Genomic DNA, 20568 nt, shown 5'->3' on the forward strand with positions numbered 1-20568 from the left:
GGTTTGCAGGCTGAATTACAGAATCAGAATGACACAGTGTTGAATTGTGTGACTGAGAGGAGGTTTGACCAAAACAAAAAGATCTCACTCAACCTCTGCAAAAGTTTCTTTATGTTCCTGCGTTCCCGTTATGTTCCTAACTTTCCATTAAGAAAGAGTTTGTTTATTTTGAAAAATGAATCAAAAACCTCCTAATGTATTGTAAAATAAGTGTCCATATGAACACTTTTAAACTGGTTTAAAAGAGTAGACTTCTAGCAAATATACTGTGCTTATCTTAAGTAGAGATTTTACTATCTTCAGAAATATATGATAATACTACATGATACTTTGCTTAAAATTAAATGTTAAGCATACTTAAACTCCATTTTAAGCTAGTAGTAAAGAATTAAAAGATAAATATTATGAAGCACATGGAAAAATATACTAGAAATAGTTTTATTTATTGTTGTTGTTGTTTTTGTTTTTTTATTTTATTATATGCTATAATAACATTTAAGGCACATTGCGTATTGTAGATAATGTTAATTTTTTGCACCCATTCCATTTTAAATCACATAAAAATGATTCCCGCTCATTCTCTTGCAAGGAGTGTCCAAAAGAAGGAGCATCTGATCCCCTCGGTGTGGTACTGCACGTGTTCGAAACAAAGGTTGTCAGGCAAGGAGGCCTTAAAATGGGTAAACTATTGAGACTCGTCCAGGACTAGTGTACTGAGAGGAAAGGAAGTGACAAAGTAGAGAGCTATCTCGTGACTGGCTAGACCTCTTTTAGGCTGATTATGACTGTTTCTGGGACAATCTACAGATTCACGTGTCTGTAAAACGAGATCCACGTTAAACAGTATATGTATACAAGTAAATGAAGTGAAAAGGGAATGATTAAAATGACTAACCACTCATATATAAAACGGACAACATGATTCATATAATCCAGTTTCTGCACCATGATGATTCATATTCTATTCCTAAACCGGCATAGCTTTGAGCTTGAGTATAAGTACGTGTATAAATAGTAGTTGAGTATAATAAAGTCCAAAAAAGCCTTAAGAAGCTCGAAGGCTGAGTGAAGTGCAACTCTGTGTTGAGTCACTTTGCAGTTGTGGACAGGAAGTTTCCTCTCCCCCAGTTTCCTCTCTCCGGCCTTGCTCCTAACTTAGACCGAACACCAGGAAGCTCTGACGCTGTGAGATTCCAGGGTGTAATTTAGAGCCTGGCTGTAAACATCCGCTTTGTATAGTCCATAGATAATCGCCATATGACTCTGCCACGGTCCACAGTGCAAAAGCAGCAGTCACACTGGCGCAGCACTAGCTTTCAAAGGGCATTTAAATAAAGACTGAGATGAGGTGCATAACACCCTTTAATGTGTAAAAAATAATAATAATGAATGGCTATACATTGATGTGGTGAAACAAGTTAACAGTGTTTGTAAAATCTAATTTTTCGTGTTTTTCTTCAAAAACATGGCATTACAATCGTATAAAAATGGCTAAAACATAATTCTTCTCTTCTGTGAGTGAGATGCCACTGCTGGGTCCGCGTCTTCTTCCTCTGCAAGAAGTGCAAAAACTTTTTTTATTCCTCATTTGAAAATCGGCGACACGCTGTAGGCAACAGCAGTTAACTCACAACAAATGCAGGCTGTAAACTCGGTGGACAGGCTGTGGACGCTGACCTTCACACTACAGCGCAGGAGCGCGGCTCCCTGAAGGGGTTGCTGCCCGTGGGGACGCCGACCAGCAGGGCGTCCTTGCCGGCGTTCTGCAGACAGTACTGCTGGAGCTCGGCGGCCGCCTGGGACACCTGGGAGCCGGACACACAGAGCGCTTCGTTATGTGGCAACACTTCCCGATAAGGCACCCTTTGCACGGGGGTTGATATGCATCACTTAATGGGTCGATTGCCCCATCTTTAGCTAATGTTTTTATTGATCAGCTATAAGTCAATGATAAGAATTGCTTTTTGGGGTTGCCAGGTTGTGGGAAACCCTCCCGCAACCTCAAACTTGCTTTGTCCCTTTAGCCCTGCAGTTCATTCGGGAGACCCGTCCAATCAACTGTCTGACAGCTTACCCTCTGCGAAAAGGGCTGCAGCCCATCCGGACCAAAGTCCCTCTATGATACAACAAGGTGATTAATAAGTACAGCTGCCGACTTGATGGATCACTGTAAGTTTATAAACGCAGGGGGACTGAGGAAGTTTCGCTGATAGCCTATTAGAAATCGAGAAAAACACGAGACATTTTTACAACATTTATAACTCCTGGCATGATGTTATTAGAAAGTGAGCAACTTGTGACATTTTATTAATGGCTCACTAGCATTTCTAACTCCTTAGTGTTTGTCAAACGACTCACTAATAAGGAGGGGTCCCCGTCACAAACCAAAGAGGTAAAAAGACAGAGCAAGTTTGATGCTTGAGGAGGATTTTTTTTTTTTTTTTTTTAACAACTTGACGACCCAAAAGTAATTCTTATAAATGGCTTAGTAAGTGATTCGGTTTATCTGATCGGTGATATTTTGTAGTAGGAAATTAAAGTAGCAAAAGCAACGCAGGTTAGTAAACCCTAAACTCTGACGGTCTTTGAAGATGTCATCTTTTCCCATCTGCTGTTAAGTTTTCTTTTGCTTTACCTTGATTCGTTCCACACTGGCCTCGAGCTTCAGTTGTTCTACCAGCCGTCGCATGTTGGATAAATTGGAATTAGAGGTCATGTTGTTGGAAATTGTTCTGGGAAGAGAAGAATTCCTTGTATTTAAAAAAAAAAAAAAAAAAAAAAAAAAAAAAGTCCCTTCAGTCAACACAGGAGTTGACTCCACTAATGGGCAGCAAAAGCTCGACGAGAAAGGAGTGGCCGGGTTTCTTTCCAGAGGGACCTCAGTCCTCTTCTGAAGAGGCAAGGAAGCACACTGACCTTCCTACTTTATACACACACTTTCAAATTGTTCAGAGTGCACATCTCTCTCTTGCATACTTAATATACTTCTCCAGTTTTGGCACCAAATACGTGTCACATCAAAATGTGCAACTTACTGAGGACGGGTGTGGTTTTACTTTTGGTCTGATCCACCAAATTATTTGTATGAAATTTTCAGAAAAGTACAATTTAAAAAAAAAAAAAACATCCCCATGGAAGAAATATATAACTTCATCATACTTCATTTTAAAGTAGTTCTCACACTTTGAATCTTACAACACACATACAGGTAGTTAATGTCATTTGCCCTTTGAGAAATCACACATCAGTTTTGATCTTTTTAAAAAAAGAAACTTTACATTGCTCATAATATTAATTTAACTAATTATAGAACAGTGTCTTGGCAACTTTTGGCATGGTATTGACAGTGACATTACTTCATTATATATATTTTTATTTTATTAATTATTTTGATTCATATGTTTATTTAATGTATGGTGTTTATTCCTTTTTCCTTTTGTTTGCTTTCTCTTGAAATGTTGTTCTTATACATCATTATTTTAATTCATGTGTCTATTTTATGAATTGATTTGTTTGTTTTCCTTTTTTTCCCTTATTCTATTCATAGTTATTATTTTGATGCAGGTGTTTATTTATTCATGAATTTATTTTTGCTTTTTTGCTTTTTCAATAAATGTTGTTCTTATAATTATTATTTAAAGTCATGCGTTTATCCTATTTATTCATTTATTTATTCTTACTTTTTCTAAAAATGCTGTTCTTGTTCATAATTATTTTATTCTATTTATTTATTTATTTATTTTTTTAAGGTTAGTGCTGCTTAGATAATTGCTTGTATATTTTACACGGATAAAAAGCCTGAAATGTTTGTTGGTTATCCGAAAAAACAAAACAAAACGAAACGAAACTGCGCATGCGTCAGAGTGCCCTGCCTGAAAGTGCTGTGAGACGTCGTGCTGCCGCTGAAGCAGCGCTGTCCCACGTAGTTCACGAACCACAACACCGTCTCGTTTCCTCATTGGTTCGCAGGTGATTAGCGGGATTGGCCCCCTAAGCGGCTTTCTCTGAAAGGTAAACATCACAGGAAAGTGGGAGAACCCTCTTCAGGGAACCAGAAGAACGACGTCGAGGTGTTGAAACTAACCGGGTGTGTGGTGCGTGTTTGTGCGCTTGTATGTGTGTCTAAAACTACACTTAGCGCTGTCAAACCTCCCGGACTCCTTTTTTTTTTTAACTTGAAGTGAGGGTCTGGCGGACATGGTAGAGGTGTTTACCGGGCGGACACTCCTGAACAAAGACGGGGATTTCGTTGACCCCGACGAGGCGTTGAGGAATAAAGTGGTGGGCATCTACTTCTCTGCGGGATGGTGTCCGCCCTGTCGGGACTTCACACCCGTCCTGTGCGATTTCTACACGGAGCTGGTCGAAGAGAGCGAACCTCCTGCTCAGTTCGAAATAGTTTTTGTCTCCTCTGACAAGTCGAGCGACGACATGGTTGAATATTATCACGATATGCACGGAGACTGGCTTGCTCTGCCCTGGACGGATGACTACAAACAGTTAGTATTGAAATTTAAAGAAAAGTCAACGGAGTTTGGGTTGTTTGAGGTTAAAAAGTCAACGGTTATTGCGCTTAGCTCTTTCTCTTTCTCTGAAATCCTTTACACAAAGATTTTGAGCTCAATAAAATGCGTCATAAAAAATAAAAAAAAACCTAATTAGCTACAATTGGTTGTGCTCTATTTGTCTTATATCTCATCTGGATTTAACACAAGTGTCCATACAGCTTATCAGGCCCTGCTCCAGCTTCTGTGAAACGCTAATGAGGGTCACCCTCTCGGGGATTAGGTTTCAGTGCAGAGCAGACAAACCTGCTCCCACAGCTGAGTCTAAAAGTGACTTCAAGACCGACCTGTTCCGTGTCAAGCTTATTTCATTTCATTTTACACTTTCTGTCTTTGAATGGCCGGGTCCCATGTTGGAATTGAATCTTTGTAGATATTTTTTTGCCAAATGTGTTACGTGTATGTTTGTTTAACGGAGAATCAAATCAACATCAAATTTGTATCTGGGGATGTACATCAGCAAATAGTTATATGTGCCTCTTGTGTATAAATGTTCAATAGACTAGATACAGCAATGCCGCAATAAAAGTCCTGCATTTAAAGTGTCCCTCAGGTAGAAGCACAGGCTGAGTGTGTTAAATGTACTTCTCAGGGCATTGACCCCGGTCAGTGTTGTCTCATCGTGTATCATAATCTCCGATATGGCTACAACTAATGATTGTTTTCATTATTGATCGATCTGCCGATCAGTTTTCTCGATTAATCGATTGATTAAAAGGAAAATCTCTTGAGTCACAGCGTCCCACAGTAGGAAGTGTTTACTGTGAGGTAGGTAAATCGATAACAGTATGTGATATTTGTAATGTCGTAGCCATGGTTGTGGTGGAGTGAAAAGTACAATATATCCCATTGAAATGCAGTGGAGTAGAAGTATAAAAGTGTCATAAAAATGGGAATACTAAAGTAAAGCACTAGAGCTGAAATAATCGATTAGTCACTTCAGAAAATAGAGGGGGAACTATTTTGATAAACATTCCAATCATTTCTCAAGCAAACATGACAAAGATTTGCTGGTTTTTAGGTTCTCAACTTTGAGGATTTGCTGCTTTTCTCTGTCATAGTTGATAGTACACTGAATTTTGGACGCTTGGTCAGATAAAACAAGCAATTTGAGGAAGTCACCTGAGCTCTTGGAAATTGTGACCATTTTTTGAAAATATTTTCAGACGTTTTACAGACCAAATGATTAATCTACAATGAAAACAATCAATCATCCATAACAATTCATCAGTTCTTTTAAGCTGATTGTGTGTTTTGTGCGTCAAACATTAATCTGTAAAGAATCTTATGGCTATAGGCGTCACATAAATGTAATGGGGTGAAATCTACAATATTTCTCTCTGAGGAAAAGACGTTCAAAAACCTTGTAAAATGGAAATACTAAAGTAAAGTATCTCATACTTGTACTTCAGCGCTGTGCCTGAGTGAACATGTTCTCTTTGTGTTCCACTACTGCCAAATTTATTCAAAGTATAAAAGTGAAAGTACCCACTATGTAGGGCAAGTGGCCACCGTCAAGAGTTATTCTATTATATATTATAGTATTGTATGTGATGTGTATTACTGACGCATCAACACGTAAGCAGCATTTTAATGATGTAGCTGGGCCAGGTAGAGCTGATTCTAGCTATTTTATATACTGTTGGGTGGTTTAATTTACTGTATATGCGCATGATAGCGTTTTAAAATCTGAATCTGCAATGCAACTAGCAACTCTCCACCTGTCAGATAAATGCAGTGGAGTAAAAATTGCAAAATTTCCCTCTTGAATGTGGAAGGATTGAAGCGCAAGAGTCTTGATAAATGCAGAGCAGGAGTTATTCCAGGTGAATTTTTTTTCTTTTTTCTTTTAATAAATGTGTGTCCCCGTCTCTGTTTCCTGTCTGACAGTGAGTTGAAGCAGCGCTACAAGATCACAGCGGTGCCCAAGCTGGTGATCGTGAAGGAGAACGGCGACATGATCACAGACAAGGGCAGGAAACAGATCAGAGACCGAGGCCTGGCCTGCTTCAGGTCCTGGTTGGATGCCGCAGAGATCTTTCAGAACTTTAAGGGCTAGGAAACGACGACAGCCCATCTTTTCACGCGGGCTACTGAAAAAAATGACCACAGAGAGAGATGAGCAAAACAAAAGTCTTTCTACATTCACTGTAGTTAAGTTGATCCTAAACACAGGGTTAGGGGTTAAATGGATTCGAAAGCTCAAAAATACGTTTCTGTTACACAAAACTATGTTTATTTTGATTTTTCTCTATTTTTTCTTTCTTTTTTTTTTCTTGTCAAATACTGTCAAGACACTTTTACCTCTTAAGCAACGTGAAATCCTTCAAATGAACCTGAGAGAGAAAGAAAAAACCTTTGGTTCAGCTGCTCACAAGTCAAGCTTTGATGAGGGTGTGTTTTTTTGTTTTTTAAACCAAACATCCTATGCATTTAGTACAACTCTCAGGCGCGTCTGTGGTGGTTCACATGTGAAAAAGTGCTCTGCTTTAGGGAAACTGTGTGTTTAGTATCAATAATAGAAGCCAGCTACAGTAGTTTTGCTGTTTATTTAAAAGTATATTGGCTGATGTTCTTTAGAAGCTGGTGCATTAATTAAACAAGCAGCCAAATCTTGCCCATATTACATAGATACATTCTCTCCAGAGAGCACGCCTTTGCATATTTACAAGAGTTTGACTTGTAGTTCTACTTTGAGCTGCTTGTATATTTTTATATTTTGTCTTTTTTATGAGTTGCTAGGACTGGTTATTATTAAAAATATATATATTCTGTGACGTTGGATACGGATTAATTTTTACTCTTCTGTTTTATCTAACATTTCTGTCCCGGTGTTACAAGGAGCCTCAGTGTACAGCCCCTGTTTTATAAACAAAGTAATTCCCCTCGGCCTTGTTAAGGTGCAGAAAGCCCGCAGGACATCGTTTCCAACGTGAAAGCACATCCACGTCCTTGGCCCTGATGAGCCCCTTTTTCCCCTGCGTATGCTGACACTGCTGTCGTGACTTTGTACATTTAAAAAAACAAAAAAACATCCAACATGCGTGACAACATTACGATGAGCCTTCACAGGGCCGGTTCCTCCGGGTCCTGCCCGCTTTGTAATATCGAATTCCGCCACGAGTCTTCAAAAAGAGCGCGTCTCGCCGGGTCGTCCCCCCCCCCCCGAGGGGGGCTTCATTCGGGGGAGTGATAAATGCGGCCCAGGACGGTGGTTCTCCTCAGGTGTATCTCGGGGGGGCTGCGCAGGGAAAAGCGCCTTCTTAGATCTCACGGCCTGTCGCGGACCAAAAATGATGCAACCCCTTCTGGGTAAAAGAGAGAGACGGAAAAAAGTAAGCACAAGACTCAAACTGGCGGGCTAGAGAGGGAGACTGAGTGTGCATTTTCCAGTGGAAACTTCACTTTCTTGCCCTACTCTAGTCCGGCGTGCCCCCTTTTCAGAGCCGCGGAAGTTGCAGTTCCGCAGTCTAGCGTGCGGGGTCGCTGTGTTGCCATGCATGAAAACGTGCTGCTGGACTTTCTCAATCTTGCCTCTTGCCACTCAGGACAGTTTAGCGGGAATAATGTGTCAGCGAATGTCACCCGCGCTATGATCAGACCGGGGGAATTTTATGCACAGTTTAATCTAGAGGTCCGCGATGATGCGGTTTCTCATCTCGAGGCCCAGTTCAGAGTCCCACTCTGCTCAAAGTTGTGTTTTTCCTATTTGTTACCACACGTTTCACTCTGCAGAATGATGTGTACGTGCATCCAGTGGTTGTTTTTAATCCCTGCGGATCCAGGGGTGGATCACTGAATGGGCCCAGCGGGCCCAAGGTATCGAAGTCTCAGTATGAAGTGACTGTTGTGATGGAAAGTGGGCAGATAGATGGAAAACAACAAAAAATGAAGAGACAAAAAAAAAACAAAAAAGGGCCCACACAACAGCTGCAGTGAAACACAAGACGACTGGAAAAAGCACAGAAAATGTTTGTCGTCGAAAGAGATGAGGAAAACAACCACCACAGACACCAAAGGACCTGAAAGTCTCTTTTTGTTTTTTGGCTGCACGGCCTCTACGATTCAAAGAGGCACGCAACAACTACAGAGAGTAAAGAACAACCACGCGGACAATGGCAGAGACACAGGACGACAGCGTGGAGACATAAAGTAACCAGAAAGAGATGCAGAGGGAGAGGACACAAAGCGAGCCCGAAGAGGGCTGCACAGACACAGGGCCTCGGACCCTGTCAGGGCGAGCACCTGAGGTTCCGGGGGCATCCACAGCTACTGAGCCCGGGAGGTCAGTCACGGTGCAGTTTGGCAACTGGAAACCCTCGGAGTGAACGCATCAATCCTTTTAATTCAACGACCACACGATACAGGCTTCATCATGCTGCAATGGGCCATTCCGCATAATGAGAATTTATCTTAACACCTTCTTACTTTTATACAGGTAAAGTGTTGAACGCACGACTTTTACCTGTTTCTACACCGTGGTACCGCTACTTTGACTAGTGTTCATTCCCCTAAATGTTCGCCTTCGCTTCGCGCCCGCAGGGCCCCGCCGAGCGTCGCCCTCGGGGTCCGCTTAGATCAGGATTTGGATCTGTATTTCGACTTCACCTTCAGAGTCAGCCGGGACTTCTCGCTGGCTTCAGAAATGAAGGGCACTAGTGTTTCCTGCCGCTGTAGCGGTGTCTTAAGGCAACTAACAAGGCTGTCTTTATTTGAGATTGGGGAGGGAGGGAGGGAGGGAGGGACGGGGGGGCGGAGGGGAGCTGGGAGGACCGGCGGACCTGCACGGAGGGAGCGCCAGCGTCAAGTTCACCGCGTTAACGAAGGGGGTTCCGCTCAAGGCCTTCAAAATAAGATACCAGTCCCGTCACTGATAACCTGACAGAGGGCTTGAGTGTTTGTTGTCCCCAGTTCATCACAAGTATGACATTTATTTTTGGTGAGTGAGGGTATATTCTATATTAAGGGGGTGTTATTTGGGTCCTGGAGAAAAAAAAAAAAACATTTCAATCTTACATTTTATGTTCATGACTTTTCCTGATTTTATGAGAATTGCTCATTAATACGATTTTGAGCCGATGACGTTATAGGTGTGAGCCACAGCTAGGGACACCAAGAGACAGCTGTAAAACAGGGTTAAATTCAGTGTATTTTCATTTGATCGATACCCGTGATTGATGTTGACAGTACTTTTTATGCAGCACCGCACACCCCTGAAATCCCAAATAAGTCTATTTACTCTTCTATTTTTGGTGTTTCATAACAGCTTGTTCATGAGAAGTCGGGGAGTTTGAGACCTCAAACTGACCCCTAACTTATGCAATGTCACCATGTAGGATAACATGTACATTTTTTATGTCTGTGAATGACTAAATCACAAATGGAAGGAATATATATATACTCAGTGGCCACCTCTTTTTTGGTGCACCTGTACAATCCAGTCATAGAGGTTTCCTTTAATTATATGTGCCAGCATTGAGGACATAGTAATGATGTTGTCCTGGACAGCGTTACATTCAAGTGTTTCTAATATTCTGGCCAACTCATGTTTGAAAATGGGAAGGGCAAAAAAAATAGAAAAAACCCTCTTAATATAATGTAGTCCCACGCAGCACCACCTTTAACTATGACAACAGTGATAAAAATGTCACAGAATTTTCACATTTCAGACAGTGTCAACAAAAACTGAACCCCCCTGTGCGTGGTAGAGGTAGAATTTATGGCAGAGCTTTTGTATTGAATTGCGATATGTCGTACAGGTGCCTAATAAAGCGGCCACTGAGTGTTTTTTTGTTTAATGCATAGCCCATATAACATGAACTGTTTCTTTATTTGGTGTAATGCTGCTTTATGTCATTTTTGTAGTTTGTCACATTCATCAAATGTGTGAGCCAGGGGTCTTTCTCTGGACATTTTGGTGCCCTAGGTGAGAAGCGAGGGGCTTGATTTTTTTCATTTGAATATTCTATGACAACTCTAATGATTTTATAATACTTTATTATTTCGTATTTAACTTAATCGAGCTTCTGTTCTGTGTCATGCCATCAACAGCATCTTACAATTGGTATCTTTACATGCACACTAGTCCCTGTAATATATTATCCCAGAATTAACCATATTGCGGATATGATATAGAACATAACCTAATTGTTCATATTTCTGTGGGACTCTAACATTATCTGGTTTTGGGGGGGCGGGGTGTTAATAATATGAGCAGCTTTTTTTTTTTTTTAACAATGTAAGGGGCGCACTGGATGTCAGTGGCCTATGCCTAAAGTCGGCCCTGGTGCACGCCCAGGTTGTAGCAGAGAGAAGAGTTACCACTTTAATACTTTTCTACATATTGGGTTTTAGTGTGGTCAGAGGTGAAGAAAGATTTTTTGCACATAGAGCACATTTATTGTGCTGTGTATTGCCCTTGCAGCGCCAGCAATCTGAGGTTCTTGAGTTATCTTATATTTTTTCCTGTTTTATTTTTTTTTATGTTGCCTTGCTGCAACAAGAATTTCCTCTTGTGGGACAGGAAAGAGCTGATTGGAACTGAAATGAGCATACGGAATATGGGCTGGTTGCATGAGGCCAGCATTTGGCCTTCTTATACGGGTCCATTATACCAACTGCAATATTACATATTATGATATTATATGAAATAAAGTAGCTGAGTTGTCATTGATGATAACCACAGTCACAGAACGTAAAGCAATACACAGGATATGAGGACACTGTCCCTTGTGCCATAAGGTGAAGACTCACATAGAGACTCAGTTCAGAGTCAAAATGAATGATATGTTTGCAAATAAAAAAAACATACCTTTAACTTACCTTCTCATTTTTAGGGGATAAATGTAATTTGTTTTTCGTCAGTTATATGATATTGTCAAGAATTAAAAAAAAAAGAAAAAAATTTAGGACAAGGAATGTACATATAGAACGCTTAAATAACAGTAAATGAGGATGTTAATTATAATAATGATAATGTTGTGCTTTTTGGGTGATGTGTCATAATTTCTACAGGTTTTGCAGGCTACAGACCACCTTAGGTTGTAGTGTCATAAGTCAGAACCACCAATAAAGCCATGGCCGGATCAACCTCCAGTAACCACCAGTATGTGGTGAAAGCCTTCTTCTTGGACTTGTACCAGTTCTTGTAGAACCGATGCTTGCGCTGTTCGCTGACATGCTCGTTGAAGATGGTCTCTTGAAGCAACGCAGGCCCCAGGGGGGTGTTGACATAGCCCACAATTCCACCCACAATCATGGGAGGTGTCTCCACTTCCTCCTATTGCCTGATGCTAAAAATTCACTGATACCAGCTCATCGAATGACAATATTTGCTTGTTTTCTTTAATAGTAAACTGAACATCTTTGTATTTTTGACTATCGGTCAGAAAAAAAAATTTTTTTGAACATGTTAACTTGGGCTTCAGGGAATATTGAAGGGCAATTTTCCACTATTTTTCAACATTTTATAAACTAAAGAATCATTTGATTATTAAAGAAGAAAATTTTCAGTCTGATGTATTGATAATGAAAGTAATTGTTGGGTCCAGTCTAGTTACAGTACTTTTGTGATGGAATAATGCTTCCTTGTCTGAGATTTTCTGTGTGTTAATGACTTGACACACACATTAAAAAAAGCAGTTTGTTAAAAACCAACTTGACAACAAATGAGAACAATATAAACTTAAACTACTGAGGTCTTGAAACTAGTGGTAGAATCCCTCTACAAGACCTGGGTCACAATACAGAGGATGGAGGACCCATCATAGCTGATATGGTACTTCTGTGGTTCAGATTAAACAAAACAAAGGGATCATTTTTCAATTACAGAAATTATATGATATAACTGACTCACCTTTCCGGGTAGTTTGTATATTGTTGTTATATTGTTATTGTTATATTGTTGTTAAATCTAAAGCACTAATGCTTATTTTTACTTATTTTTTTTTTTTCGCTATTCGCTTTTTCTTGTAGAAATTAGGATAGCCTGGAGACGGGTTAGCTTAGCTTAGCATAAAGGCTGTAAACGGAGGGAAACGGCTAGCCTGGTTCCGTCCAAAGCCAAGGAAAACCCAGTAACTCCCAGTAACTGCCAGGAGTTTCCGCTGGTTGCCCGGCGACCTCGCCATGACAGCAAGGAATAGTCCGGCACATAGCCCCCATTAAAACCACCAACTGTCTTTTTTTAATACATATTGAATGAACATGGTTTAAGGTGTTAGAGAGCGTTAGAAGTGCTAGTACAGTACAGTATTTTGTTACTTTTGGATAGTGAAATGCAAGCAGTTGCCTCGTCCCGATCTTCTAGGGCTAAGCTAGGGCTAAGCTACTGCTATTAATAAGCTAAAACTACTGGAATTGAGAATTTGTCTTTTCAGAATTCTATCGAGCATGTTCTCTTATTTTGAAGCCGGAAGCCCCCATGTTCCGGTGTTAGTCGGCCTCTCTCCGGTGGGTTTTGACGGTACTCGGGGGTACAAACGCTCACGCCTGCCCATGCACTCCGCAAGTGTCGGGCTGTGGAGCGGCGGAGGGCTGCTGGACGGGACCAGGACCGCAGCACCGGGACATATGAAAACCTCCACTCGGGATGGACTGAACTAACGGCGGCTGGGGGGGAAAAAAAAAGGTAAGTTTGGCCGGGTGAGAGGGCACGGTCACACTGAACACCACAGATGTAGCCTGCTAGTACAACCACAATTCAAAACAGTAAGAGTAATACTATCTTCATAGTGTGCCTGATGTGAGTTTCCAGGGATCTTTCTCACCCTGCTCAAGGAGAACTTTGAGTCATCTATAGGAGTTGTGCAAAAAAAAAAACAACGACCGCCAGTTATAATTAATTCAAGTTACATTCTTCCCATAAAGAAAGGACGTTGACTATGAAAGCAAACACTGGCAAATAAAAAAAAAAAAGTAAAAAAAAAAGACCAAGCCAGGGTTGTCAATATGTGAGTAATGCATTAGGTCACCTGAAAGGAAAATCACATGGAGGAATTAATAAAAAAAAAAAAAAAACACCCACAATAATTTTTAATGGGTAGAGCCAGATAATGAAATTACATGCACTCAGTGAAAGTGCAGGCTTCGTGTTCCTCTGCATCTCACTCACATGCATACACTACACGCAGCATACTGAGTGAGCTGGAGATTTTTATCAGGGAAATGGCTCTAATCCTGCTTAGTGCATTCACTAACAGGCGCTTAGCACCCTGAAATATTTGGCTTGCAAACTGGCGGAGCTGTTTTTCTCATATTGGAAGAATGAAACTGGAGATTACGTGGGATTTGAGGTTGTTTAGCAAGCAGAGAAGAGAAGGACCTTGGAGGGTGCACACATACTGTAATCTCAGGGTGAATTACTGCATATGCCTTTACCCTGTATGAGGGAAAAACTGGAAGAAAAAAAATGATGTGATACATGATGACATATATGTGCTTGCAGTGCCTGGAAGATAAAGTTGACCCCTTTAAGATGCTCAGTGTGTGCATGTGTCCTATATGTGTGTTCAGTGTGTCTGTTAGTCTGGGAATGTGTGTGTTGTTCTCGCTTTCTGTCGCTGCACGGACCACATGTATTCTCATGTTTTGACGATCCCATTGCCGAATCGCTTTAGCACATTTACCCAGTGACATTTTAAAGGCACTGATGTAATGTCCCCGCAGCGCATTGACAAATTACCTCTGATGATATTACATATGCCCTTGCTCATATAGATGATGCTGCTTTATAAAAATATTAAATTAAATGGAGACTTTATGAATGGCACTGAAGGGTATATTGCCTCAAGGGCTGACTGTCCATTATACTCCCATAAACCAATATGAAGTGTCAACAGTAGAGGCTGGAGCTGGTTCAGGTACAGCTATGGCTGTAAACGGCACAAAGCCCTGTTTTAACTGCGAGAAGCCAAGCCACAAGCCTTTATCTTGGCATGTAGACAGGCTACAGTTGAGAAATGCAGCTTCTGTGTGGTGGTTTACTGTCCAGTGAGAAGAGGGAAGTAATGAGCTCTGGCTCTGACTGAACCTGGCTCGCACCCCTTAACGTCTTTCGCTACTTAATTGCCAAACATTTCCGTGGGTTAAATTCGATGAAAGTCTGTTACGCAAGTGACAAGAATTGCAAAGGTGAGGATGTGCAATTGTCATGGTGTGTTTCAGGTTAGTGGCTATTTGTGGACACAGTAGATTTAGTCATGTTGTGACAACCCCAATTGTTTGCTCTTTTGCCATCTTTAGCTATTCATAAATTTTTGCTTGTAAAATCACTCTCATCAACTGTGAAGCATGTGACGAATAATGTAATTATGCAGAGATGAGTTACGTCCTGTCAGAATTGTATTGTGGTTTTTCATTGTGTTTTACTTAGTGAAGGAGTGCCCAGTATATTTTCCTCTCTGCACAGACTTGATATAGTAACACATTGTAGCCTTGGGTTCTGGTTGTTATTGAATTATTGGTTTGTGGAAGAGATCAATCTTTTTGTGAGGATCACAGATTGTTTTTGACTCCGCCGAGCCTTAAAATCAATGTTTGTTGTCCCCACTGTTCATTTTAGAATGAAATCAGAGTTACTTGTTTTCCATGGCTGACAGCTGCCCTGTCTTTAAATGCTAACAAACCACATCAACGTATTCTTAAGCCTGACTGACACTGGATTTTTGAGGTCAATAGCACTATATCGGCTGATAAACACACAACATCACCATAAACATTTTTGATAAGGATCCCTTAAATTTGGCTATCACGGAACTGTGACCAAGGTATGTGCTAATCTGAACATTTTACAGGTGACAAATAAATTTGCTCTCTGACTACAAAGTATGTAATTGGGATGCTGTTTGTAAATGACCTCAAACCTATGTTTTGATTTTCTCAACTGCATTGTCTTGTTGCTTATGGCCGACATTTGTGCCAATATAGCCGTGATAAACTTAAAATCCGATGTATCAAATGTATAGCCTGACTGACACTGGATTTTTTAGGTCGATACTCATACCGATATTTAATCCCATGACTACATATTGGCCGATAGTCATTTTTTTTTGCCATTGTTCAACATTAGCATTTATTTGGAGTTGTGTTTTTTGTCCCCTGACAAATGTAAGTCCAATATTCACTGCCCTTTTAGCTTTGTTTTGGTCTCCACCAACTCGTGAGAATATTTGGCTCTTTAGCTACTAAATGCTTCACTATGTCCACCAGCTAGTTGCTAACTTTGTCAGTCTGCTATTCGGTGCTGGGCAGGTAGTGTACAGTCGATTTTAAGAGCTTTTTTGCTGCCTGCTGCTGGAAACGTGGTTCATGAGAGCTGCTCAAGAGGGCTGAGGGAACTGCAGTGGGGTGATATCCGTCTGTGGGTTCATTACAACATGTGCCCCCTTTCAGATTTAAAATCGGATTAATTGAGTGATGGTGTTTTGGTCAGGCTCTATTCTGGACATTCTCTGTCTATGAACATGTACAGTAACACAAAGGCTGCAGCTAATGATTATATTAATTATGAATTAGTCGTTAGGTCTCTAAAAAGGCAGAAAATAGTGAAAAATGTCTATCACAATTTGGCAGTATTCAGATGTCTTCCTCTGTCCAACCAGCCTCTTAAAAACCATATCTATCTATCTATCTATCTATCTGTCTACATTCTCCTCTGCTGCAATGACCCATTTTCCCCATGGGGACCATTAAAGTTTCATCTGATACCATCTAACCTAACTGTGAAGAAATGGAACACTTTGAGGACCAACGGAGAGAAAGGGAGAAGGGAGGATGCGGGAGGAGGGGGGTGGGTGTCAACACGGGACGCTTGTAGTGAAGTAGAGGAGTGCAGTGCTTTGTTTTTTTTTTTTTTTTTTTTTTCTTTTAAGGGCCTTCCAGATGGCACGTCGACAGGAAGGTTCCGGGGAAACCAGCCCCTAATGAATGGGAGGGAGAATCACCTGAGGGGACAAGAGACATCAAAGAAACCTTTCTCTGCTTCGCTCTCGTTCTTCCCCTCCCACATGCTCACTTTATACTGATTTCTCTCTGCTCTTCATTTTCTCTTCACACCATGTATCTAATCTAGCTGCTTAGTAGTTCCCCTCAAGTAATCTGTGGGCGCAGTTGACACTCTCACCAGCCTCTTTTTTTCCACTCATTTTTTTAGATTTATCTTAATTAATCTTTCCTCTCCTCTCCTCTGCTCTCCTCATTTTCCTCCCTAAAGGACATTCCTCCCTTTTACAGTGAGATAGCCGGAGGGCAGGTTCAGACAGAGCCGTCTGAGAAGAAGCCCTGACATTCACTGAGGCCAACGTGAACATAAATGCATTGACGTCCTTGACCTACAACAGATTCACAACCCACTAAAGTCTGTGGGGAGACCGGATAGAGAGACATAGACAGACAGTATGGAAAGGAGGTTAAACATGCGCAGTTCTGTGGTTTATCAGGTTGTTTGCAATGATCACAGAGGCCACTTACTTAGAGGGAGTGGATGCATATGGGAGGAGAGGGTTAAGGAGCAGGAGTGCTGTTTAAAAGATTGATGCACCCATGCACTCTCATATAAATGCGTGGATATGTGGACTTTATGGATGTGTACTGGTTGAGAAACTACAAGTTTAAAGAGAAGGTAGAATTGGTATTTTTAAAGGACCAAACCAATGGTTTTACTACATGTTAGTAAAATATATTTAACATAACAGCTACTCTTTTTGCAAACCACATGAAAATGTTCTACTGCTCCAGCCACCTATTTGTTTACATACAATATGAAAAGCTATTAGCAGTTTTCTCGAAACATTTGCATTACTTGTGTACTCCCTCTTTGGTTAACATCAAGTCTGCATTTATTTTTGTCAAAGTTACATTATTGTGGTGATATAATGTGGTTCAAAACTGTTCAAATCAGTCAACACTTAAAGGGGAACTTTAACTTTAAACATAAAGATCAGTTTACTCATCATTCTGACTACTATTCAGTCTGTGAATACAGCTGTAAAATGTCTTATGTGGCTCTGGAGGAGCTTTGTCAACTGTGAGAAAATACCCTGTGAAAATGTCATCAGAGGTTATCTCAGTTTGTTTAAAGACTTCACTTTTAAAACAAAAAGCCTCTGTGACAGGCCGGGGGTTTGGAGTTAGAAACATCTGAGCTTTTATCACTACGGATGGTCCAACAAAGAGCCATTTTAGACCTTTTTCAGAGTAGACATCTTGACATGTCATAGCGGAAAAAATATAGGTGTGTTTAAAAACTTGAATGAAGGCTGCAGGGGGCAGTTTCAGAGTCCTGGTATTGTAAATGTGGGCTCACTGGAGCAGCTTAACTTTGACGCTAAATGGAATTGAGCTGTTTTTAATATTATTATTTACATGTGCTTTTCCTGCTGTGACAAGTCGAAATGTCTGCTGTGAAAAAGGTCTCTTGGTTTCTTCATGTGAAATGTAGGACCGGGTGTTATTTTAAGATGGATACTAGACACTAGATGGATACTAGATACTAGACACAAGGCCACTATACTAGACACAAGGGGTTAACAGGAGTCCTGTCGTGAATACCTATGGCATTGATGGCCCCAATTCAACACATGACGGATGTATCGTTTGTGATCTGGCCATATCATTCTTTAATTATATTCACAGTACCTATGTTTACATTCTTTCATTTACTTTGTGACATGAGGGACAACAGGAAGTCCACCTTAATTCATTACTGAATATGAGACTGTTCCATGCAGTCCCTGTATTTACGTAGTTTCATTCAGTGTGACAGAAGGCAGCGATCGAGGTGAGCAGAAGTTTTGCAGTGGAAATGGCTTTGCTGGATGTATGTTAATGAAAACTACAAGATAACTGCGCTCTTTAAAATTCTTCCTTGTGTCAGAAACCTTTAGTAGAAAACACAAGCAGTCCGTGCTGACCACTCACAGTTATTGCTGGTACTCTATCTCGATAGCTGCTTTAGCCCCAACATATACTTGGGTCACATTGGCTACATGCGTAGGTGCTGTAGCTATTATATAACCCTAACACACTTAACACACAACTATAAATCCAGCTTCAGCTACAATCTTATTTTAATTTTTCTCTCTGAAGTCCCCCAACTTTATGGAAGTGCAACACTAAATCAATGGAGTATTCCTTTAAACTGATTCACCTTGCAGTTATCCTTATGAAACACTGGCAAAACTTAATGCAGACTTGATGTTCGCTGATGGATTACGCAACTCAAGCATGTTTCAAGAGTCTGCTAACAGATTGTCATACTGTGCCGAAATGAATGGAAAACGATGGCTCCCAGGAACAGAGGGAACAATATTTTTTTAAAAATCAAACATTCTTGAGCATGCATTTGAATATTGTCAGTAAAAATGTAAAGCGTAGAATTTGCAGTTTAAGAGCTGAAATGTACAAAAACACCAATAAGATCCTTTAAAGCTGATATATGGTATCTCCTCTGTGGTTTTTGTTTCCCTTGGTCTCTTTTCTCTCTTTCCTGCAGCTTCCCTCACTCAGTCTCTTTCATGCACACTCAATCACACACTCACACCCTCTCAATTAATGCATCTGCAAAAAGCTTCTGCCTTTGAAAAGGTCATATACTCTATGCTGTTAGTGCATACATTGCTCTTTAAGAGTGGACTTGAATATGTTAAATACCAGCAGAGAGCAAAGAGAATTTCCTCTTTAAATCTGACAGCAGGACTGAAGTGTTAGATTTTTTTTATAATGAGAGGGTCACAAGGTTGTTTCTCAAATGCCTCAGACATTTAAAGGTTGACCTGTGTAGGCTGTAGTACAGAGATAACCTGTCAGCTGTGTGTGATTTTTGCTGTACTAGTGTGACTGTCAACCAGAAATGGGGCATAGGACTGAGAAAAAATTAATTCTTTTTGTTTTCTCAGACAGCAGCCTCCTGCACCTCCTACTCCTCACTCGATACTCAAAACTACTAATGGGACAGATACAAACATACACATATTCCCACATAAACACACACAAACTGAAGCACACACACACAAATGGCCTGTGGGCAGGAAGCTGCAGCAGGAGGGGAGGAAGTGATTTCGGAGGTTGAACCAGACTTTGCAGAGCTCTGCTTTGGAAATATCTCTGGCCACCAAATACTAAATCAATCTCTTTCTGCTCTCTCTTTTTCTGTTCTTTATGACAGCCGGATTATTTATTGCATCTCTCTTGTCTCTGACCCTCTCCCACTCTCAACCCTGAATCTCTGTTTCTGTCTCTAGCAGAGAGAATTAAATATGTGATAAGCTGGAAAACACATTTATCATGTCATCTCAGGAAGTGGAGGAAACGTATCCTCTGCCTTGCTTCTCTGTTGTTAAACAAGTTTGACAGTGTTTTTATTGCATGTAGATGTATAAATTCTGTAATGCAAAGGAGACCTCTGCAAATGCAGTTCAATGATATCTGAGAGGCTGTGTAAGAGCAGCATGAACAGTTAAGGTTGAAACAAACAGCAGGAAACTGTTATCAAGTGCCAGTCCTCCCAGGCACAGAGTTAGAGAGGGAAATGGCAGTCCCACAAAGAGAGAAAACAGGAATTGTTAAATTTCATGATGGGCTAAGTTTGAGGGTTTTTTTTATTGAAACTGTGAATGAACTCTAAAATAATTATAATGTATAAATGTTCATAGTATTGGGTGAAGTTAGGGCAGGAGGTTTTGGAATGGTGCCAAGCGAAAAGTCACACAGTCGAATGGTGTAATTTCCTCCAACAAAAACAGTGTCAGTTGGGTTTACTGGAAATCTTTACATCTTTTGTTCTTGGGTGAAGCTCTAGTCTTTCATCAACAACATTTTCTGTAGGATATTCAGATAACGTACTGTAGAGGCAAACTGTGACTCAAGTGGAAAACTGTCTTGTCAAACCGGCAATAACAGATTTTTTTCGGCCACTTGGGGGCAGTGGAAAAAGGTTGTGAACACATTTGACATACTTTTAAGATGATGTGGCGAACTTGTTAGCAAACAGTTGTTTAATTAAACT

At 40.6% G+C, this 20568-nt stretch overlaps 2 protein-coding genes across 5 annotated transcripts; one reads left to right on the forward strand and one right to left on the reverse strand.

Annotated features, from left to right (window-relative positions):
* Positions 1–1349: 1349 nt before the first annotated feature.
* gng10 (guanine nucleotide binding protein (G protein), gamma 10) lies at positions 1350–2739 on the reverse strand. Of its 3 annotated transcripts, none has more exons than XM_040157602.1 (3): positions 2636–2739; positions 1678–1805; positions 1350–1553 (listed from the first exon to the last, which is right to left on the reverse strand). In XM_040157602.1, exons 1-2 carry the CDS (start codon positions 2714–2716, stop codon positions 1680–1682), a joined length of 207 nt encoding a protein of 68 aa, XP_040013536.1. In that variant the 5' UTR covers positions 2717–2739; the 3' UTR covers positions 1350–1553; positions 1678–1679. The 3 variants fall into 3 exon arrangements, with proteins under 3 accessions (XP_040013536.1, XP_040013537.1, XP_040013539.1); XM_040157603.1 differs by having other exon boundaries at positions 1632–1805; XM_040157605.1 differs by having other exon boundaries at positions 1350–1571; positions 1632–1805.
* A 1143-nt stretch (positions 2740–3882) lies between these two features.
* Positions 3883–7325, forward strand: nxnl2 (nucleoredoxin like 2). Of its 2 annotated transcripts, none has more exons than XR_005709633.1 (2): positions 3883–4087; positions 6456–6565. XR_005709633.1 is itself a non-coding variant. In XM_040156716.1 (2 exons), the coding sequence occupies exons 1-2, from the start codon at positions 4198–4200 to the stop codon at positions 6622–6624; spliced, it is 471 nt and encodes a 156-aa protein (XP_040012650.1). In that variant the 3' UTR covers positions 6625–7325. The 2 variants fall into 2 exon arrangements, 1 of the variants encoding a protein (XP_040012650.1); XM_040156716.1 differs by lacking the exon at positions 3883–4087 and adding an exon at positions 4198–4499 and having other exon boundaries at positions 6456–7325.
* The last annotated feature ends 13243 nt before the right edge of the window (positions 7326–20568 follow it).

This window comes from Xiphias gladius, chromosome 20, assembly GCF_016859285.1.
Source record: "Xiphias gladius isolate SHS-SW01 ecotype Sanya breed wild chromosome 20, ASM1685928v1, whole genome shotgun sequence".
NCBI lineage: Eukaryota > Metazoa > Chordata > Actinopteri > Istiophoriformes > Xiphiidae > Xiphias > Xiphias gladius.

Bases quoted from the DNA above. Each gene is read 5' to 3' on its own strand.
- nxnl2 (XM_040156716.1), top strand. From the start codon at position 4,198: ATGGTAGAGGTGTTTACCGGGCGGACACTCCTGAACAAAGACGGGGAT. The intron at 4,500-6,455 runs GTTAGTATTGAA...CCTGTCTGACAG, and splicing joins TGGACGGATGACTACAAACA to TGAGTTGAAGCAGCGCTACA.
- gng10 (XM_040157602.1), bottom strand. From the start codon at position 2,716: ATGACCTCTAATTCCAATTTATCCAACATGCGACGGCTGGTAGAACAA. The intron at 1,806-2,635 runs GTAAAGCAAAAG...TCCGGCTCCCAG, and splicing joins CCAGTGTGGAACGAATCAAG to GTGTCCCAGGCGGCCGCCGA.